This window comes from Arachis hypogaea, chromosome 13 (assembly GCF_003086295.3).
Source record: "Arachis hypogaea cultivar Tifrunner chromosome 13, arahy.Tifrunner.gnm2.J5K5, whole genome shotgun sequence".
NCBI classification, from domain to species: Eukaryota; Viridiplantae; Streptophyta; class Magnoliopsida; order Fabales; family Fabaceae; genus Arachis; species Arachis hypogaea.
Genome location: NC_092048.1, coordinates 145,254,280 through 145,277,794, shown reverse-complemented (window position 1 = coordinate 145,277,794; position 23,515 = coordinate 145,254,280). Strand labels below are relative to the sequence as shown.

At 31.8% G+C, this 23,515-nt stretch overlaps 3 protein-coding genes across 4 annotated transcripts; 1 reads left to right on the top strand and 2 right to left on the bottom strand.

Moving 5' to 3' along the window:
* Nucleotides 1-673: 673 nt before the first annotated feature.
* On the top strand, nucleotides 674-5,732 carry LOC112792683 (probable CoA ligase CCL12). 2 transcript variants are annotated; one of them, XM_025836007.3, is made up of 14 exons: nucleotides 674-1,210; nucleotides 1,294-1,423; nucleotides 1,500-1,759; nucleotides 1,844-2,045; nucleotides 2,161-2,201; nucleotides 2,563-2,691; nucleotides 2,786-2,859; nucleotides 2,946-3,166; nucleotides 3,248-3,342; nucleotides 3,420-3,636; nucleotides 3,795-3,920; nucleotides 4,672-4,770; nucleotides 4,973-5,179; nucleotides 5,323-5,732. In XM_025836007.3, the coding sequence occupies exons 1-14, from the start codon at nucleotides 942-944 to the stop codon at nucleotides 5,434-5,436; spliced, it is 2,184 nt and encodes a 727-aa protein (XP_025691792.1). In that variant the 5' UTR covers nucleotides 674-941; the 3' UTR covers nucleotides 5,437-5,732. The 2 variants fall into 2 exon arrangements, with proteins under 2 accessions (XP_025691792.1, XP_025691791.1); XM_025836006.3 differs by having other exon boundaries at nucleotides 739-1,210; nucleotides 2,783-2,859.
* A 2,037-nt stretch (nucleotides 5,733-7,769) lies between these two features.
* LOC112792682 (uncharacterized) lies at nucleotides 7,770-12,605 on the bottom strand. Its single transcript, XM_025836003.3, has 13 exons — nucleotides 12,213-12,605; nucleotides 11,976-12,071; nucleotides 11,721-11,798; nucleotides 11,054-11,134; nucleotides 10,747-10,966; nucleotides 10,611-10,669; nucleotides 10,186-10,235; nucleotides 10,007-10,094; nucleotides 9,663-9,920; nucleotides 9,466-9,558; nucleotides 9,215-9,319; nucleotides 8,963-9,079; nucleotides 7,770-8,590 (listed from the first exon to the last, which is right to left on the bottom strand). The coding sequence occupies exons 1-13, from the start codon at nucleotides 12,282-12,284 to the stop codon at nucleotides 8,525-8,527; spliced, it is 1,383 nt and encodes a 460-aa protein (XP_025691788.1). The 5' UTR covers nucleotides 12,285-12,605; the 3' UTR covers nucleotides 7,770-8,524.
* A 5,820-nt stretch (nucleotides 12,606-18,425) lies between these two features.
* On the bottom strand, nucleotides 18,426-19,966 carry LOC112792681 (F-box/kelch-repeat protein At2g44130). Its single transcript, XM_025836002.3, has one exon. It carries the CDS (start codon nucleotides 19,548-19,550, stop codon nucleotides 18,495-18,497), a length of 1,056 nt encoding a protein of 351 aa, XP_025691787.1. The 5' UTR covers nucleotides 19,551-19,966; the 3' UTR covers nucleotides 18,426-18,494.
* Nucleotides 19,967-23,515: the final 3,549 nt, after the last annotated feature.

Here is a 23,515-nt window from a genome sequence, read left to right as displayed (position 1 = left end):
CTTCTTTTAATAGAAAGTTTATTTATTTTTTATAATTTTAGTTAAAATGTGTTATTAAAATTATGAATTGAAAAAAAATTATAGAAATAATAAAAAATATTAATTAAAATATTAAAAAAAGTAGCCACTGCAAATATTAATATTAATTTTTTAACCGAATTAAACATCAATAATATAATAAAGATTAACCACTAAATATGCATATATATTAAATAAATTAACTCTTTCAGTAAAAAAATATAAATTTAAATATAACAAAATAGATTAATTAGTGCATAAGCCATACACATGATAAATTTCAATAATTTTTATTTTAATTTCTACTTATTTTTCTAATACAGTAAGTGTGTTAGATTGGCATGATCAAATTGTTAGTATGAATGGTTATTAATTTTCAACCTTTAAAAAATTAGACCTTTTTTTATATGTTTGTTATGTAACAGTAAACTTAAACTTATAAATGTACAATTGAATTCCTACACCTAAATATAATTTTAGCAGTATTTATTAAATATTATTTGAAAAGTTAACATAAATATCATATACATTTATGGAATAGTGTTTGGCCCGGGCGTAGCCCGGATTTTAGACTAGTACTAATAAACATCTTTTAGAATTAGAACTATGGATCTAAATAATTATTTATAATTAAATGTAGTTTGACAAAATTGACGGTACAGTTGAGCTCCAAAGTAATCACGTAATTAATGGAATTCAAATCTGAAATTGAGTGTCTGCGACCAACCCCATATATGAATTCGGGGTTTAAGGGGTTGGAATTAGGTGTAAAGCATCACGTGGTTCAACCTCATTCGGAAATCATTAGTTACCAACTACCCCTCTCCACTAACTACTTCTTTTCTTAGTCATTTCTTTTTCCCTTTTAAGATCATAACAGAATACACCAACGCTGAATCTTGCCTGTGACTTGGATACTGGAAATGGCAATGACCATAAGGGAGTTGCAAGTGAAGGACTTCTTGGAGGCAGGGTTATCAGTGGCAGAAGCCGTTGAATTTGATGGTGTTTTGAGGGAAATTGTGTCCCTTTGTGTTTCATCTACAGATATCTGGCGCCAAATTGTGACTCGGAGAGTGCTGAAGCCATCTCACCCTCATTCACTCCACCAACTTGTTTATTACTCTCTCTATCAATCTTCTTCCCATGCTTCCGATGATGCTGATCCTCCTCTTTATTGGTTCCCTTCTTTGTAAGTACTCTTAACTGTATCTCTCTCTATAGTATGTATGTATCTGTCACTGTTCAATGTTCATAGTTGAATTTTGATTCCAGGAAGCAGGCCACAGGCACCAACTTGGGTCGCCTCATGGAAACATATGCTCCTAAGCTCTTGGGAGATTCCTATAAAGACCCCATTACTAGTTTCCGTCTCTTTCACAAATTCTCTGTTGAACACCCTCAGGCAAGTTCTAACACTCAAACACTCCCCCTCTTGATTTAGGTCATTTGATTGATTACGTGTCCTGTTATTGGTGCAGGAGTATTGGTCCATTGTTCTTAAAGAACTCTCAGTTTCATTCATTGAATCTCCAAGGTGCATTTTGGATACTTCTGATCCCTCAAAGCCTGGAGGAACTTGGCTTCCCGGAGCTGTTTTGAATATTGCTGATTGCTGCTTGCAGCCGAGCACACGCCCCTACAAACCAGATGACAGTTTAGCCATTGTCTGGAGGGATGAAGGGTTTGATGATACCGAGGTGAATCATATCACACTCAAACAACTTCAACAGCAAGTAACGTATGCTCTTATGATTACTTCACTTATCATGCTGCTATTATTCTTTTCCTTGATTAGTTCTGATTTTTTTCCATTTTATTTCAGGCTGGTAGCAAATGCAATTGAAGCCACGTTCTCAAAGGGAGATGCAATTGCAATTGACATGCAAATGACAGCCAGTGCTGTCATTATATATTTGGCCATTGTTCTCGCAGGATGTGTTGTAGTCTCAATTGCTGATAGTTTTGCACCAAAAGAAATTGCAACTCGCCTGCAGATATCTAAGGCAAAGGGTATATTCACACAGGTAATCTTTTTTACTGGCCTGCTGTTGATATAAAATCATTTGTGAGTCTTCATCTAATAGCATAAGCATTAAGAAGAGTTGGTCCTTGACTTTGTCAGCTTGAATTTGTTTTCAGGATTTCATATCTCGAGGTGGCAGGAAATTCCCTCTGTACAGGTAAACATTTGTTGGCTTTATAGTTGTTGCAACATTGAAAGAATCATCTTTTGGTCTAAACCACTAGTATCCACATGGTTATTTCTGATGTACTTTATTTCTGGTACAATTGACAATGCATTTGTTAGGGTATACTTTAATTCCCTTCTTTGGCCAATGTTTTAAATATAGATGATTGCAATTCAATTGATGCTTAATGCAACATGAATGCCCCTTAGACTGGATATCTTCAAAACCTGTGAAATGAGAAATCTCAAGCTTCCTTGTACTAATGCTTGAATTTATGAAGAAAATTAAGGTGGTTGTTCTTTTTACAAATTAATGGCTACACTCATAAACTAGTTCTCCTTGGTCCTTGCAGTCGAGTCGTGGAAGCAGGCGCAAGTAAAGTTATCGTGCTACCTGTGATAGGTGACGATGTAGGAGTACAATTAAGAGAACAAGACATATCATGGAAGGCTTTTCTCTCTTTTGGAAGGAAGCATCCAAGGTAATGTGCATTAGAGTTTGCTTAACAATCAGTTTTCCAAACTAAAATCAGAAAGGTGAGAAGTTGAATTGTTTCTCTTGTGTATTCATAGCAGATCACCACACTACTCTCCGGTATATCAATCAATTGATTCTGTCACAAACATACTTTTCTCATCTGGAACCACAGGTAAATATTCTCACTTGAATAACATCAATTAGTGATTATTACCATTATGATGATCTTCTGTTTATATATATTTCTTGCCTTCACAGGGGAGCCAAAAGCTATTCCTTGGACTCATCTTTCGCCAATACGTAGCGCTGCTGATGGATGGGCTTGCATTGATATTCAAGCCGGAGATGTCTATTGCTGGCCTACAAATTTAGGATGGGTTATGGGACCAACTCTATTATATTCATGTTTTCTAACTGGCACAACTCTTGCTCTCTACCATGGTTCTCCTCTTGGCCGTGGTTTTGGAAAATTTGTTCAGGTGATTCTTCCAAACACTCTTAATAATTTAGAGTTTAATTGCAATGTAAATCCCTTTATTCATTTAACTATACTTGTGTAGGATGCAGGTGTTACCCATTTGGGAACAGTTCCAAGCATAGTAAAAGCTTGGAAGAATACGCGATGTATGGAAGGCTTGGATTGGACAAAGATAAAGTAGTCTCTATCATAAGCCTAAATTAATCAAGCAACTGATATGAAAAATGAACTGAAAAAACTGTGGTTATATGCAGAACATTTTGTTCCACTGGAGAAACCTCAAATGTTGATGATGACCTTTGGCTTTCCTCAAAATCTTACTACAAGCCAATCATCGAAACTTGTGGTGGTTCTGAGCTTGCATCTGGTTATGTCATGGGAAGCTTACTGCAGCCGCAAGCTTTTGCGACATTTAGCACACCATCAATGACAGCTGGCTTTGTCATCCTTGATGGAAATGGAGATCCTTATGTCAGTACATTTTTCTTCCTTATAACATGATTTTGCTCCAAGTGGACACTGCAAACAATCATGCTAATACCTTTGTGTAAAATGTTATCTTTGGGATTAATGTTTTTTTCTTCAAAATATTTTTCTTATCTTTTTTATATCTTTAACAAACATAACAGCCAGAGGATGTACCTTGTGTTGGTGAAGTAGCCTTATTCCCTCACATTATGGGAGCAACTGACAGATTGCTTAATGCTGATCATGATGAAGTGTACTTTAAGGGAATGCCTATTTACAAAGGAAAGGTACGTGCTTCAGTTAATATACTTAGTGCTGCTGCAATGAATGTTTTCACCTTTGGATACAGCTATCTTGAAAGGCTAAAGTATTATTTTGGTCCCAACGTTTGGACTGATTCCTAATTTGGTATCTAATATTTTAAACGTCCTATTTCAGTCTTAAAAAGTTTTAAACATGTTTAATGTTGTCCCACAATTAAATTTAATAGGAACAATTAGCATATTGAAAAGGCAATAATGTTTGATTTCGGTACATAAATAAAATCGATCCACCAACGATCACCAATGTAAAAGATTTTCCTTTGATTTTGGAGCGTTGATAATTGATTGATAGGATTTGGGATTTTTTTTTTTTTTACAAGAAGGAAATCGACAAGAAGAAGTGTCATAAGAAGGTTTTCGTTATATTTCTCTAACACACGGAAAAAGATATGACTTAACAATAACGTTATTAATGTTCACTTCTTTTAATTATTCGTGTCAAATTTAATGATAAGATAATATTGAATCCGTTTGAAACCTTTTGGGATAGAAATAAGACATTTGAAATGTTAGAGCCAAATTATGATTTTACTCAAATGTTGGGGACCAAATAGTACTTTATCCTATTTTAAAATATTTGTTCTTCTATGCCAAAAAATAACATAATCCATCAGATTTCAAAAACATCTATTTGTTTGCAAATGGAAACTCAAAATAATTGGGAATGGGGAATAGCCTATACGGAATATGATTTGAACTATGGATTCACTAGCAGGTACTTAGGAGACATGGAGATATAGTGAAGAGAACTGTTGGTGGGTATTTTCTTGTGCAAGGAAGAGCTGATGACACCATGAATCTTGGTGGAATAAAGGTATCAAATTTATGGTGTTAGAGTGATGTATCTTTCCATGACTATGGCATGAATAAACTTAATAAGAATGTGAGCTACTATGTAAATTTGTAATTGAAGGGTCACTCTGAAAATTCTTAAAAACTCACATGATCATTAACATTCTTGGAAGGGCTGTTCTTCTTAATTACTTGGAATGTTGTGTTAATGTAATGATATGCAGACAAGTTCTGTAGAAATTGAGCGTGTATGCGAGAGGGCCGATGAATGCATTATGGAGACAGCTGCAATCAGTGTCGCTCCTGCAAGTGGAGGCCCTGAACAACTTATTATATTTGTAGTTTTGAAGAAAGGATACAGTTCCGATGTAGAAACTCTGAAAAAGAAATTCTCTAAAGCCATTCAGAGCAACCTTAATCCTTTGTTTAAGGTTTGACACTCATGATTGATTTTAGGCGATTACAATTACAAATATGAATAGAATGCAGTTAGTTTATTGTTGAGCTGTGAAGGGAAATCAATATGATTCGGTTATGAATTAACAATAGTGACACTCTTGGTATTACGTAACAGGTAAGCGCCGTGAAAATTGTGGCTGAGTTTCCTCGAACGGCTTCGAACAAACTACTGAGGAGAGTTCTGAGGGATCAGATGAAGCGTGAGCTATCACTTCACAGCAGACTTTAGGGACATCATCATTTTCTTTTTTTTGGATCGGTGGATTGGACAACCACCAATCCTAAGTATCTCAATGGATTAGACAACCTCCAATCCTAAGTATACAATACACACCCACACATAGTGGCGGATCCAACAAAATTTGATAGTGGGGCAAAATTGATATAATATGATAATAATTTTTATAATAAAAATAATGTGTATATAAAAAATTAAATATTAAATTATCTATTAACAACTAGATATCTGTGTATAAATACATGTATTGTTTAACTTATTTTTAATATGTATTTTATATTTTAATATATATTTTATACATATAATTATTTTTTATGTACATATAACATGATTATTGTTATGATTATATTTTATTATTGTAAAATATGATTAGCCTTCAAAATATCTAATATACAAAATTAAACACTAAAATAGTAATTTAAATAATAATATATAATTTAAAATTATATTCTTTTAGATTTTATATTTTTAAAAAATTAAGTAATTTTTCTCTTAACACTACCATTAAACTTTCTCTCTTTCCATATATATTACTAAACAATTATTTATAAATTCACTTTCCATTATAGGGACCGATCCAGAAAGTTTAGTATGGAGGGGCCGAATTTTCGATTATTTTTTTCATTCCATAAAAATAATCAACATATAGTTATTAGAGTTAGTTTTTCAAAAAAATTATCATATATATAATTATAAATTTTTTTTCACAATTTTATTTTTAATATGATAGTTACATAAAAAAATATAACAATATCAATAGTACATTATAAAATTATAAAGTACCAATAATTTATAACTTGTTTAGTTAAAAATGATCATATATCTTATTAATTAAAATTAATTCTCTTAAAAATTTTAAAAATTTAAAAATAAATGATAAATTATTAATTATATGAAAGATACAATACTTTTATAGAATACAAGATATACGATATTTTTATAAAATTTTTTCTTTTAATAATGTAAATTTAGAAGAAAAATAAGTATTTTTTATAAGAAAATAATATTTAAAGTACATAATGTGATTACTAAAATATAACTACGTAAGTTATTATTAATATAATAATATAAATTTTAAATATTTTAATATAAAATAAACAAATAATTTTTTTAAATAAATATAGAGATTATTATATAAAAACTAATTTAAAAGCTACAAAGACTTGAGGATATCATATTAAATTAGTTAAGTGAAAAATATTTGTGAATTAAACAATTAAGACATAAATCTATCACATAATAAAAAATAATACATATAAAAATACTAAATTATATAATTTTTTATTTTTTAAATACATATCTCATATATAAATATAGTTTCTAAAAATTTTGGGGGGCCGAGGTCACTACTCGCCCCCCTCTAGGTCCGTCCCTGCTTTCCAACACAATTAGAAGCCGACTCTTATTGATATTCATAGTTAAAAAAGTTCTTTTAATTAATATAGTTGCTACACAAAAATTAAAGCTAATTTCAAAAGAAGATAAATAATATTTTTTTGAGTTGATTTTTAAAAAAGAACACTAATTTCGTTTAAATATGAGAATTGATCATTCTAACGAATATCTAATATAAAATTTTTAAATTGATTATTAAGTACCAAAAGTTGAGTAAAAAATTATTGTGGGATCAAATTTAATAATCTAATGGGTGCAAATAAATATTATTATCATATACTACTAAAAAAATTTCAATTTCAAATTGTAGTGGGGACGCTTGCTCCCACACCAATATACATGGAACCGTTCCTGCCCACACACCTCCTCACATACTTACCAATAACTCGAACCCAAGACCTTTGAAATGGGGAGGGGGCGGAATGCCGTGTAAGTTATGGCTCATTAACGGGACATCATCATTGGTTCCCAACAGACCAGAGCTATGCAACGAGTTCCCTTTCAAGCCCAATGCAACTTAAGTGAAGAAAGAATATGCAATGTACTCAGAAAAATGCATTTGTATACTAGGGAAATTCATAGATAATAAGTACGCAATAAGCATTTTTCTAATACCCCTTTGGTAATTAATAAATGGGAAATCCATCAAAAGTTTAGGATGAATTATTTCATATTAAAAAATTTTAGTGACCTATAAATTCAATTTTTTTCAGTAGTTTATTTGGTGTTATAAAAAAAATTAACGTCCATCACCAAATTTTTTTCAAAAAATTTACTTGGTATTTTCTTTCTAAAGACATATGACGATAGTCCGGGGACGAATATGCATGACAAAAATGCGACTATCAATCTCAAGGACTTATGAACCACGTGTCTAGCATTACATGTACTGAATTGACATTAACTAAATCAAGGATCGACTCATAAAATTTCTAACACCTCAAGTCCTCAACCTCCGGAGTCTTGTCAAAATTATTAAGCAGTTAAATTCATGAACACGTGTAAAGTTTAAACTAAAAAGACCCCAAAAACTATTGGAAAGATATTACAGAAATATAGAATCAACGTTGACAACCAATAGGGTGCGTTGCGTTCATGGCTTCAACGCGACTCCGTTCAATTAATATCCCCCAAGGTATGAGGAATCATCCATACTGAACTCTGAACTATGAATTGGCATAAAGTAAACATCAAATGAAAATAGAAATTCATCACCAACGTTATCATTACTGATATATCCTAAGGCGAGGGAAAGGAAAAAGAAAGGTAAAAAAAAGGGGGGAGGGAGGGAAGAATAAAAGAAAAATGTGACCCAAACTTTGGCCAAATACAAAAGGAGGTGCTGGTGTTGGTTCATAGTGCTTTAGTACCGCAATGCGACACGAACCGTATGCCTCCTGTAAATTCATTCAGAAGACTTTGATGACAAGGAAATAATGGGCAGTCATTTACACATAGATACTCAACACCAACTGAAGCCATTTCTAAACTTGTGACAGAATGAAAAAGCAAAGGACAGAAATACAAATTCGAAACATTTAAGAGTTCTTTGCCCCTGCCAATATCTCATCATCAAATTGTACTGCCAGTCAAGCACAAAATTTTGCTTCAAACCTATACCGAACTGAAGCGGATAGACGTCACTGTCTTACGTATTACCCCAACCTGGATTATAATCTCTATTTCATTTCTTAGCTAAGACCTCCCCTTTGCACTCACTACCAGCAGCAACCACAAAACCTGCTCCGACCTGCAACACCGGCAACATCAAGGTCCAGTTCACATTGCAACCATAAAAATAAGTAATATCTCAAATTAGTCCTCAAATTTTTATTTTATGGACAAATTAGTCCACAAATCAAATTATTCATCTACATGAAATGACTGATCTGAGAATTTTAAAAATGTCTTAGAGACCTTCATATCTTTATTAAACAACGATGAAGACTGATTTGCCTAAACATTTTGGCAGAGTATAACGTGAGACTGATTTGTCTAAAAATAAAAAGTTGGAAACTAATTCGGTAATTAAAATTTGTTGGGAACTAACATTTCTAACTAAATTTCTGGAGACTTGATTAAGATATTACTCAAAAAATGAAAAGCAAGAGAAGTGAATTACTTGACAATCTTTTAGTACGGCACGTTCTTGTAGCTGTACGTTGCTGCAGATAACTGAACCTTGGATTGAACAACCGTCACCAATGGTAACATGATTCATAACTATTGAATTAACAACCTGCAACCATAATAGCAAAAAAAGAGGGAATTACTATAAACTACTTTTACATAGTAAATACATCACCCCAGTTAGATGCAAGCCAGCGTTGCTAATCAATGAGGATTAGAGAGAATCACACACATATCGTCCCACCTTAACATTTGCACCTATCCTGCAGTGACGGCCAATGACAGACCGTTTCACACTGCATTTGTCACCCATCTGTGAACCTTCCCCAAGCATACAATGTGGTCCTACCTAAAACAAATCAAGAGCATATGAACTTTAAGATGGGAAAGTAAAAGCAATGCAGAATACTGTATATCAGATAGCAGTGTTACTGTACAAGTACATAAACCAGTTGCACTTGAACTTGAACTTTGCACCGTGCTTAATTTACTTACAGTTGTTTTTGCTCCAAGCTCTGCTGAAGGATGGATAATGTTATTTTGAGCAGAGAATGAATACCCTGACAAATGATTAGCTTCTCCTATCACCTGTCAATTAAAAATAAATATAACCCAATAAAGTTGAATGTACACAAAGTAAAATGCAAGACCAAGTGCTTGATAAACGAACATAATTAATATGACAAACTTACATCTCGATTTATATCGCTGTATGCTTGTATAGAATTCAAGCGAGCACAATACCTGTTGCTTCCGGCAATATAAACACAACATTTATGAGTTTTTCTGAAAGAAGTGCCATTAGGACTCAAAGCATATCGTTGATGAAACGTCCGCTCAGATGCATTAGCAAGTATTTGTGATAACATTTGTTGATTGCTTTGAGCAATAATCTTCTCGGTTCCATTTTCTTCTACTTGTGCTACGCCATTCAGTAATGCTTCTGATTTCTACCTCTCATTTAGAAATTTTGAATTAGGTTAAACTCCCACAAAAAAAATTTAAACTACATCTATGCAAACCTTAAACAACTAACCAGTTGGCTCCGGACAAGATATGGCAATACATCATGTTTTAGGCTATGAAATGTACCCTTTTGATCTAAAACTTCTTGTAAAATTGATCTGCAAGAAAAATATGTATTAAGATACAAGCAAATCATTTATAATATACAACATAGAATATAGATAGAAGCTGAAAATTAAATAAACATACCTTTTGAATGCATACAAGTGAGCATCCATTAAATCAGCTCGGATTTCTATCTGCATGAAAGACAAAATAAACAGAAAATTAAATAAATAAGGATAAGGGCATAAAGTCTTCCATTTAATTTTCTACTATTCAGATAGCACACTCATAGTTCCATTAAAAAATGTTTTTTCTGCAAGTTAAAACATCTGTGCATTTCTGAATACAAGCATAATAAAAACTTTCACCTCCGAGGCCCGAGCAGATAGAAAATCAAATAAATGTGTAGAAAAAGATATGCAATAAGTATAAATAGAAGAAACATGTGGTTTCAAGTTATGTTTTAGAAACACTGAATTTCCACAGTTAAAGAAGAAGAGTCTCTTATATCAGAGAAGTTATAGGTAGTAGGAACTAGGAAGCTTCAAATTCAAGGAAGATAAAAATACCTCGCCAGCTGCACGGAGTATGCTCTTCTGAACTCGGAGATCTTTTTCAACTTCAGCTCCTGAAAAGAGTTGCAGCTTTTACATTAAAACACATAAAGGTATAGTGCCATCTATAAGGAAAAGCTTGATATCTTACCAGTTGCTATGTGAAGTAAGAACTGTTGTGTGGGATCCAATCCTATCAAGTTATAGCGGCCAGGTTTCTTGGTTTTGTCTTTCCCACCAGAGGAGCCTGACTCTGAAGGCCCACTTACAGGAGCAGAACAAAGCATAGCAGTGACAACAGCATCATGCCGCCTATGAGTAGCTGCAACTGCACCAAGTGGCACATCAGAAACAAGATCACCACTGACAACCTGCAGAGAAAACAAGACAATAATTCAACAATTTTGTTTAGATGTCAGAGTTAAGACTACAAGGGATAGGGATATTCGGTTATTCACCAATATGTCCTTAGCAGTTAGGTGGTGTGCAATCGCTCGAATAGCACCAGCAGTTCCTACATCCTCGGGAACTGCAGCAACCTGGGACATTTTCAAACACACACCAAAAAACAAATAAAATAAAAATAATTCAACATATAGCACTTATACGAAATGAGTATATTCACTACTGGGATATATAGAGCTAACGACATTCGGACCCAAAAAAATTCCATAATTATGGAATCTTCTTAGCAGGATATGTTACATGTTGCAGGTGAGTTTTTTACAATAAAAATTCATAAATTTGATCATGAAAAGTGATAAAATAACATAATAATAGTCAACATTATAGCCCTTGTAATTCCCACCTTTCAAGTCTTCAAACTATTTATTTATTTAGTTATGTTCTAATTTTGATTCAGTCAGATATAATTCCTTTTTCAATCAAGTCTTGGAATCAGACACAGAGATCACTATCCTCTAATTAGGCTTTACACAACAGCATCCAAATCATAACTCACTAGGTGCCATTGGTTACCGAAATAAAACAATGTTACAGCATTGTAATGAGAGAAAAACAATACTCTATATAGGAAGAGAAAAAAAACCCTTGTTCCCTTAAATGATTGATCATAATACTGCCCTAATCCTGTCATACGGCACAGGCACAAAATAGAGTAGTTACCTCGACATGGAGGCGATCAGCATAAGCCGCCGATATCCAGCCCCCAACATTAAGAGCAGCATCTTCGCCTTCGACTACCTACTCATCAAAACAGCATCAGCAACTAACTCTCAGCTGAAAATTCCATTGCCAATTCACGACAATCGCTAATTATCAATCAGTACTATAACCTATGCATCTATCACCATCAGTTAGAAGAATTACAAATGAAAACGATAGACTAGCTAAGCAAAATTAGAGTAATTAGAACATTACCACAATGAGATCTTTGAGGTTGCTAAGCTCCAATAGCTCGAGCACGTAAGAGATAACAGGCCGGTTCGCCACCGGAAGCAAGGCGTTCGGAATCTCCTGCGAAACGAAACGAGACGAAAAGAAATGCTTCAACTACACATTTAGACGTCCGAAAATAGGGTTTACTTGGAAGCATTCTCCGATAGCGGCACTTTTTCATCCTCCGAAGAAGCAGAGAGAGAAAGCGAGAGAGAGTACCTTGGAAACGAGAGGGAGGAGTTTCTTGGAGACGCCGCCGGCGAGAACAACGACTTGAAAGTCCATGATCATCGCTGAAGAAAGGAAGTGCTTTCGGAGGGTTTCGATTCTGTATCCCAAATCTCGGATGTCTTCACTGCGGCCAGCGGAGCACTCACTCGCCGAGCCCAAACCAGACACGACTCTGATTATTGTTTATTACTAATCTGCCCTTGCATTTTAAGCTCCAGTTTTTACTTTTTAGCATGTTGAGGTTATGTATTGATAATTAATTTGTTAATGAAATCTAGTAATAATCTCACATTCTCATGCAAGCAATGAATGCAAATCTAACAACAATGTTGGTTTTTCTGTGAAAGACCTTCAATTTTAGGATGTGCTTGTATCAAGTATAGAAATTAGAAGATGGTAAATTGTCTATTTTGTGAGATTGTCCCTCATATTTTGGAGTATGGATATTCTCCTTCTCTCTTCTTTGAAAAAAAAAAGGTTATATATAATGAAGGGTAAAGTACTAAATTGGTCTACATATAGCCGTAATTTTATTTTAGTCTTTAAAATTTAAAGTGTTCTATTTAAATTTAAAAAAGTTTCATTTAGTTTCAATTTAGTCCCACCATGAAGTCAAAATTAAATAATTAACAGAATGTCTTATATGACAGCTAGGGGTGGCAAACGGGCCTAAATCCACCAGGCCGGCCCGCGTAACCCGCCAAAAAAGGCGGGTTGGGCTGGAAAATCGGGACCGCCAAATAGCAAAAGCCCGCCTAACCCGCACCGCTTAAACCGCAGGTTTTGGCGGGCTTTGGCGGGGCGGGGCGGGCTTCCCCGCCGGGCTAAAGTTTTTTTTAGTGAGGGGGTATTTTTGCAATTTTTTTCCTAAAACCTAACTTCCCCCAACCTAACTTACAAGAGTATGAAGATAAAAATTGAGTGTTTTGAATTATGTTTATGTTATTTTGGAAACAATATTTATAATTATGTTTTGGATTATGTTTATTTTGCTTTAGAGATAATATTTATACTTATATTTTGAATGAAAATTTGGTTTATAATTATATTTATTAGATATTTATAATTACAAAGACTTTAATGTTTGTAAATATAAAAAATATAATTTTTTATGCCATTAGAAATTATAAATTTATTAATATGGTTGTGAAATTATATATATTACTTAGTAGTTAATAGTAAAAAAAAAAAAAGAGGAGCTTTGGCGGGCTTAGCCCGTCAGCCCGCAGTTAGGCGGGGCGGGCTAGGATTCTAGAACCGCCTAATTAGGCGGGGCGGGGCGGGCTTCTGGCGGGGTGGGGGCGGGGCGGGACGGGCTTCCCCGCTTGCCACCCCTAATGACAGCAGTACAAAAATAAGGTTGATAATTTAGAGAACAAATACAAGTTCCAAAGGTACAAAATTAACTGTGAATGCATTAATACATTTATTTATCATTCTTCTTAATTCTATAGAAAATAGTACATTTAAATTGAAAAAAATGATAAATAAATGTATTGATGCATTCATGATTGATTTTGTGTCTCTGGAGTTTATACTTGTTCTCCAAATTATCGATCTTGTTCTTATAATGCTGTCATGTAGGACATTCTATTAATTATTTAAATTTAGCCTCATAGTAGGACTACATTGAAGTTAAATGAAACTTTTTTGGATTCAAATAAGACACTTTAAACTTTAAAGACCAAAACAAAATTATGCTCAAATGTAAAGGACTAATTTACCCTATAATAAAAGAGTGATTCCTCTAATATAATTGAAGAATTTCAATATATCAAACAGTCAAAATATTAAAGTAATTTTGTTTATTTATTTTTGTATTTAAAATTTTATTTAAATAATATAAAATAAATATAAATATCTGAATATATTAATAAAAAAATTGATTGTACAAAAGTATTATATATATATATATAGAAGTTAATTTTTATGGTTAATTTTTTGCCCAATAGACTTAATTAAAAATTTCTTGTAATTTTTTGTATAGTTTTTTTTTCAAAAATTAGACTTTTGTGTATGTAAGAATAAAATAATAAAATTATATATTTCTTTTATTATTGACATACATATATATAATATAAAATTTATTATTGATTTTAAATATAAACTACATTCTAAATTTAAATATTATTTTATTTTAAATTTAAAATTTATCTTGTTTAAAATTATTTTTTTAAATTAAATCACAGTTCAACTTGATGTAGATTTAGATTTAGTTAAGATTTTATCTAAATTTAAAATTTTAATTTATATATAATTAAGATAAACTACAAAATATTGTCTTTGTAATAAGATAACAAATTAATAATAAGAATTTGAATATGTATATGTTGGGCTTATTTCTCTTCTACGTGAGATCCAAGTTTAAATTTTTTAGAGTATCTTTTTACACCATTATACCACTAACTTAATGAGTTTTGGGAGGTCATTGAAAATGAAAGAGAGCATCCACAAGAGTGTGAGAGAAGAAGGAAAAACAAAATTTTATTTTTATGCAGAATAGCAGATTTTAAGTAGCAGTTCTCGTTCGTTCACCGTTGGATCAGATTGAAGCTTGGATTGCAGGTTCATTTCATTTTGTTTTTCATTTTGGACAGTGAAGATGTTGATTGGAGGTCTATAGTGGGACAAACTAACTTCAAACAGTGATTTTGGATATTTTTCATCTTCTTATTACTCATTTGTAAGCTTTGGTATTTTGGTGTTTTGGCTGAGTGTATGCACGATTTATATTTTATTTGAAACTCTCTTGTATTTCATATTTGATTATAGTAGAACTATTTCATTGGTTTAGACGATTTGTGATTTTTACCTCTCAAATTGAGGGATTTTTATGTTAAAATATTGGTGTGTTCTTATTGTTGTTTTATTTGATATATTTTCTTGCTCATAGTTGCTGCCATATTATTTTATAAGTGCTTCCATATTATTTTTTGTTGGATATTTATGTTGTTTTTGTTGTTGGACTCTTTCATACTGATATCAGAGCTTGTTAGTATTTTTTCTAGACTTGTGATTCTGTGAACAATGGAGGCTAATACTAATATTAGTAGGATGATTACTTTTAATAGCCCTAATTATGATCACTCTTGACGTAAAGATTAGGCAGTGTATTTTTATTAGCTATGGCATGAATGAGTTTGGTTACAGATTTTTATGATCATGTTAACAAGAAGGTGATTCAAAGTAGAGATATTGTCTTTATTAAAGAGCAAACATTGAAGGATTTTGATAATGTAAAGAAGTTAATGGTTCAATCTAGTGATGATTTTTCTGACTTGGATATTATTTTCTCTACGCCTATAGTAAAAGATGGTAAAGTTGAAGCTCACAATAATGAGTATGATACAGGTGCAAATGAAGATAAAACAGTTGATCCGACACATCATGAAGTTAGTGATGATGAATTGATGACCATGATGAACAACCAACTTTAAAAATTCCTGCAAATACCCTTATTATAGAAGAGTGAAACCTCTAAAGTTAAATCAAGTTCAACCTCATGTTGTTTTCTTTTCTAATCCTCAGAGCTTGCAGTGACTTGGTCAGAGGAGAGAGAGAAGAGTCCGAATCTGAGACATGCAACTTACCTTCTCTCTCCTCCTTTTTCTTTAAGCTTCATTGATCTCATCCGTAAGTTTTGTTTTTGAGCGTTGATAATCTTCTGATCATGTTTGACTTTACTGTCTCCATAGTAGTTTGATTTGAGCTTGAGACTTAGTAGATTTCTTCACGATTTTTTGGTGTAACACAAATGAAAAAAGATACCTTTTGACATTCATAGACTAAGAGAGAATAATTTCTTGGTTGTAGCCCATTTTCTTTGCTTAGATTTGAAAATAACTTTTTTGTCTTTCTCCATAACCTAACTTCTCTAGTTTTTATTTTCTTATTTCTTCTTCGTTGAAAGAGAGAGAAGAGAGAGAGAAGAGTTTGACTTTTGGTGGAAGTTTTTCAAGAAATTAAAAATGAATTGAATTTTTTGTTCAAGTTTCTGAAAGTTAGACTTATGTTACTTCATTGAATGGGTTTGGATCTTTTTTTTAGGCCTTTTTTTGTTTTTCTTTGATAAGGTTCAGCAGCCTGCTTTCATAGCCATTTATCATGAGAGCTTTGATTTATTTTGGTCCTGATATAGTGTGGGCTTTGTTTTTCATGCTTCATGGGCCAATATTAATTGATTACTCTTCTGCACACAAACACAACATAACCATATAAATAATTAATAATCCTTTAATAATATTTGTTCATTACTAAAATTAAATTAGTTTACCAAACTCAACAATCTTTTTCTTAATCTTAATGACAAATATTATTAAAATGAATTGAAGAAATATTTAGGAACAGAAACTTTCCTTTGATGATTTATGTTACTCCCCCTGTCCTTTGATAATCAAACTCCCCCAAAATATTTGTTTTGATCAACTTGATTTAAACAATTCATTTATAGAAATAATGCCAATATTCAAGATGACCTTGACAGGATCATAAATCACTAAATCAGAACTAATGTTCAATAAGTTTAGATCCTAAATCAGAGCATCATTAATAGATTCAAATCCTAATTCAAAGTATGATTATAACTATTAGGATCACAAAATACCAATTAACCAACATGTACAGTCCATGGTGATGATCAAAATCAGAGCAAAAATTAATTTTTTTCACATCAAAAACAGATACGGTTTTACCCATTATGTTTCTGTTTTAATTCATTTTTCACACTTAAAACTTTCTCCTCTTTTTGTTATCAATGAGGGAAAAGTAAACACAACAATAAACATAGCGAAATAGCAAAGCATGCATATTAGATAGAGTTAAAGTTTGTTACAATCATCCAAAATAGTACTCAAAGTAACAAGTAGGTAATGAAATATTAGAACCAAAAACAGAGTTCACGAGAGACTAGAAAGCAGTTATCAGAGTTCAGTAAACAGAAGTAACAAAATATCAATCTTCAGTTGACAGCAGAGAGCAATACTAGGTATCAGATTTCTCTTCCTCAGTTTCCAAGACATCTTCATTTTTGTCCGGACCTGGTCCTCTTCAAGCAAATCAAGATGTTTCAAAAATATTTCAATCCGATCATGGGATTTCATCAAGGGTTTTTCATTTGGACTGCAATCTTACATTGTTCTTTGCTTGATATGACCATTTCTTTGGTCATGAAAACAAACTCTTGAAGGACGTCTTTAACTATTTCAGAAATAAGGTATTTGTGTGAATTAGAGGTACCAGCTGCTGAGGGAGAGGGAAGACTTTCATCTTCACTTTTATTCATGGCCGAAGCCTTAGAACCCTTGAGACCTTTGTCTTTAGTATGTTTTGTTGCACCACCGCCTTTGAAAGAAGAGACTTTATTTTTTATGGACTCATTATTTAAATCAATTGAAAAATATTCAAATAAGTAAATTAAAAACATTTCACAAGTTAAAATTAAAAAATTAAATAAAAACATTAAAAAATTATTATTTAAAATTGCAATTTTATCTTCAAAAGTTTTAATTTTCTATTTTTAGAAGTACTATAAAAGACTAAAATCTTATATTCTAAGACTACAAGTTTTGTGTTCTAAACATATTACTAAATACAATACCAACTCGTAATTTCAGTTTCTAAAAACAAACATTAATCTATAACACGTTGGAAAATAAACCCAATTTCAGTTCCTAAAAACAAACATTAATCTATGACACGTTGAAGAATAAACCCAAGCAAGTAAGCAATTTCACGGATTATCCAGATACTAAATTGCTCTCACCTAAAAAAAACAAAAAAAAAACTTTTAACATTAATGAGAATTTTTATTTTTGTATATTGGATTATGAACTATGAACGATAAAATTTTTAAAGATGCTTTAAATTATATATTATACGTTGATAATATTTTCTCTATATATAATTAAAATAATATTTTTTACAAAACGTTAATAACATTTTATACTATTAACATTTTGTACTATCATCATAACAGTATAAAATACCAAAATGATATTTCACACTACAATTATCCATATCTAAAAATTTTAACCACATTAATGATAGTAATTATCCACTATCTCACCAAACAAAATTACAAATTACCATAATACTAATATTTGCAGCATTTTCAATTGGTAAATTATAATAAAACTGAATGAAAACAAGATACGCCTATATCTGGCAGCCTTTCAGCACAATTGCACAAAACAACAAAATAAGTAGAAAACAAAACAAAAAATTTGTATTTAGATTTTAGATACAGTGAACAAACGTCTTAAAAAGTTCACACTAGATTACAACACTACACCCTGATTGAACAAAACCAGAAAACTCGTCAGGCACACTAATCCTCCTCAATTTACGGTTCTGCCCTTCCCCCATTTCACCCAAATAGAACCCGTGCTCCGCACCTTCGTATTCGGATCCAGTCACCAGCGTCTTCGGCCCTACCACAACCCCTCGCACACCGACCTGGAGCCCCGGACCCGACCCTATCCAACTCACAGCTTTGCGATCTTTCGCAATTCCAGCACATGACCTAGGGCACCGACCTGTTTCCCAAACTCCCTCGACCCGCTTCCACATGCCCGACTCGATTTCCAGCACCTCAGCGGAACCTTCGAACATTCCCTGGCTCTCCGTGTCGTAGCCGCTAACCACCCAGAACTCGTCGCCGACAACCACACCCTCGCACTCGTCTCGAGCACGGGTCATAGGGTCCAACCCGAACCATTCGTCTCCCTTCGGGTCGTAAGCCCAAGCGGACTTCATCGCGTTCTTGTTCTCGTCGTGCCCGCCTGCGATGTAAACCCTACCCGTTGCCGAACCGATTGCGAAGAACGATCTCTTCTCCGGCATGTCTTTCCCGCGCCGCCACCGTCCGGTACGGAAATCATAGACGAAAACCGCGGTGATGGGCTCATAGCTCTGCGGGTCCCATCCGCCCATGAGAACCAGCCTCCCCTCGCAGCTTGCCAGCTGGCAGAACAGTGGCAACCCGAACGGATATTCGGGTACCGGATCGACCCGATCCCACGACATACTCTCCGGGTCGAAGATGGTGATGTCGTAGCTTGGTGATCCCGAAACGGCTGGTTTCTTCCCCTCTTCGGATTCATCGTCGTGGCTGTGGTTCTCACGCGCTTGGACGAGGCACGCAAGGGTGCGCGCGTGGCCGGTTTTCTTTCGATGGTTGTAGAAAGAGTCGCTGTGGAGGAGGAGGCGCCACTGGCGGCAGACTCGGAGGGCGACTGGGTGTGCCGAGTGTGGCAAGCGAGTGAGACAGTCAAGGCCGAGTTCACTCGGTAAACCAGGGATTAACTCAGTGAATTCGTGGATCTGCATTATCGTTAGTTATCACTTTATGACTTACGAGTGATGAGTGATGAGTGAAGAGTGTGGGTTGTGTGTGTGGATTGAATAAAAAATAAGTGAGGAGTTTGAAGCATTTTAATATTTTATAGAGAGCGTCGCCGTTAGATAGTTTTAAGCAGCTTGTATTTGCTCCCACAGCTTGCCACATGTATCTCATTACCACTCAAAATATCACACTTCCATGCATCATCTTGGATTCTTGCTGCATCTTTTTTCTTTTTCTTTTTTTTTTCCCTTTTTTCTTTCTTTATAATTTTTCCCCTCAAATAATTTTAGTGTATCATTATTCATGTTGAAAAGTGAAAACCTAAAGGCGTGATCGACGAGGGAATAAAATATTTGTGGAAAATAAACTTTTATTATTGTACCTGTTTGCATCTAAATGCAAGAATAATGATAGAAGAAGAACTGTAAGTAATGTTATAAAACTTCTGAAAAAATATCTGATTAATTACAAATTTTTTTAGAAATAAATTATGGATGTGTTTTTATAATTTTTTAAAAATTGTAAAATAGATCAAATCTTTAATTAAATTATTAACAAGAATGTTAACATAATAATAGTTTAACTATATTACAGTCAGAAAAAAATTTATTCATACAAGGATATTCCTTAACGCTTTTCTACAAGTATATTTTACTCCAATGAGATGAGCAAAGACCCAAATGTTTGATTCAGTCCAACTTTAAAAGTGGTTAATCATTCAAAAAAAAAAAAGTAAACAGGAGGATTATTGGGCAAATGCTGAAACTAAAGGAGCATTTTTTTAATTAAAATCCTCTTTCAAGGACATATCAGCTAAATCGAAATTTAACTGAACCACCATGCAAATTAAACTGCAATGATTTACAAATTTAAGATGTACACCATATCCTTGTTCCATAGGTCTTATGTACGAATGGAATTGAATATTGATATAACGTCGATATAATCTATTATAACCAAGCTAGAAAAAATAAAAATCTTCCGTAAAATCAGAAAAATAAACTAAGTATATAAAATATAAAATTGTAACCAAATTTAAATAATAAAATTGTCAGAATTTAATATAAATTTTATAAAATTAATTATAATATTAAAAAATTTTAAAAATTAAATCAAAATTTTAGATACTACCATTATAACAAATTACATATTTACATCACTCTGTGTTCTCCCCTCGTGCTACTACTGTTACTCTGACTAGGCGCATTATTAATGATATAGTTTCTAATAATTTTTTAAATAATATTTTTCATACTAAAAAATTACTATAATATAAAGTTTGGATCTCGTTCACATAAAAAATATATTAAAAAATATTTTACTAAAAGTTATTAATTTTTTAATATTCTTAATAAAATAAATACATTAAAAATTATATAAATATTATTATATATTAAAACATACTTTTATAAAATAAAATAATTAAATCTATAGAAATTAATATGTTAACATTTTTAAAAATTGACAAATTATTTCTTTATTTATGCAAAAAAGAGACCTAACACTTTAGACAGATGATAGAAAATAGAAAAAAAAAATTAATTTTTTATGTGTTATTTGGATGAAAAAAATAAATACAAAAATAGAAAAAAATTGTTTAAATAAAAAAAATCATAATAGAATAAAATTACGTTAATAATTTTATCTACATTATATGTAAGTTAAAATATGTATTGTATGTAAAATAATAAATTTATTCTTATCATAAAATAAAATATAAATATTTGTATTTATTTATTTTTTATTATATTTTATAAATATTATAAAATATTATAATTTTATACATTTAATTTAAATTATTTATCTAATATATATAATATTTAAATATAAATTTATATTATAATAATATATTAAATTATTAAAACTAAATTTATATTGATAATTATTAATAATAATATAAGTAAAAATAGTATTAAAAATACACAAAATATTTTTTTTTATTTGTATTGAAAAAAAATCTTTTTAATAGAATCCACATAAAAAATTTTCTTTCTTCTTATCTTTTTAATATCCAAATAAAAAAAATAATTTATTTTTTTTCTCTTCAAATCAAACATAGTGTATAAGTGTAGAAAATGGATAAGGTTGCAAACGTGTGCGAGAAAGCCTAATTGATCAGATGCACGATGACCAAACACGTGGCAGATAATGTAAAGATTAAAAAACAAATCTGATTCTTATTCTTTTGACTTTTGGTCAAACTTTGTCCCCAGCCATTCAATTAGTAATAATAAAACCCAATAAAAAAAAATTGTACCTGTACCAAAAAGACTAAATTAAAGTTCTATATCTTCCAGTCACCAAAAAAAGTTCTATATCTTCCATTTTCCGGTAATAGTTAAGATAAGATTTATTATACATCCATATATAGTAGAAACCATGGTTCTGAAAACCGGACCGGACCGGCCGGTTCAACCGGAAAACCGGGAACCGGTCAGTTAACCGGTCCGGGTAAGCTCAAAAACCGACTAGCAAAAAACCGGTAAAAAATCGGTCGAACCGGCCAATTAACCGATAAACCGGTCAAATTGGCCGGTTTTTAACGGTTTTTTAACGGTTTTTTATTAAATTAATATATTTAAAATTATTTTTAAATTTTTTAATAATTTTATTTAATATTTAATTAAACCAGTTGAACTCCGATCAAATCATTAAACCATTGAACTAGTAACCTCACCGGTTCATTGACCGGTCCGGTTCTCGCAACCTTGGTAGAAACATATGTAGTGCCCCACAGATACGAGTAGAAAACTTGAACAAAATTATGTGAAATTACTCGGGTTTATCTTTTCTAGTGAGTTTTTTGTGCATATAAGTATGGATTCGAAATGATTGATTAAAAACCTAGTTAAATTACTAAATCACAGAGAAATAGGAGAATGATCAATCATATAAATATGAGGGAAAAAAATTTTAAATGATCTGATAATTAATTCGAAAGATAATAAAATTTTTAATAGAAAAATATTTTTTTTTAAATTTTTTATCTCTATTTTTGTAAAATGGATTAATTCTTTTATCAATATATTTTTTCTGTATTAATAGAATAAATTTACATTATATATTAAATGGTTGATTGTATCCGTTAAGAGTTAATTAAAATTAATATATAGTCACAAAAAAAAAATTAAAATTAATATATATTTTTTTTAAAATTTCGTTGTATTTTAGATAATTATTAGGATCGTTTAGGTTTTTTATATTTTTTAAATATATTGATTAAATTTATTATATAAAATTAAAAAATATTAATAATTTTTAAATTATTTTTATTTATAAAAATTAAATAAAAAATATATTAGTGATTAACGTACCACATAAACATATTATAAAAAAAATCCATAATATTAAGAAACAAAAGCCGAAGTAAATTTGTTTTTTGTTGAAGACTTTATCGTCTTTCAAAAAAAATTATGTATATTCACTCTATAAATAAAGTAATATGAAATATAAAGAAAGTGGAGATAAATTGTGATGAAAAGGAAGGAGAGAAAAAAGTGGGGAAGGGAAAATAGCATTTGGATTTGGGTGAGCGAGATTGTAGCAGTGGCTAATTGCCTAATTAGTAGCATTTTATTTGCTTAATTTAGTCTATGTAATTATAATTCTACTTTTTAATCTTTCAGATCTAAAACTTATCTTTTAAGCCATGTTTGGATCAATTGGGAAGGGTGCATTGGATGGAAATTTTCCACCTTTTTAAGTAATCCTCACAATTGTTGGGAGGTTTTCTTTTTATTTCTATTTGAAGGTGGTTTATTATCAAGGGTTTTAAATTTTAAGGGCACAGTTTTTGGTTGCTTTTTTTTTTTTAAAGTTATTATAACAAATATTTTAGGATAATTTCAAAAGAATAATAAAAAATTTGCTATAGCAAAAACAACAAAAAATATTGTGTGGTTTTAACACTTAGGGCTGGCAATTTATACTCTACTTGAGGGTATTTAAT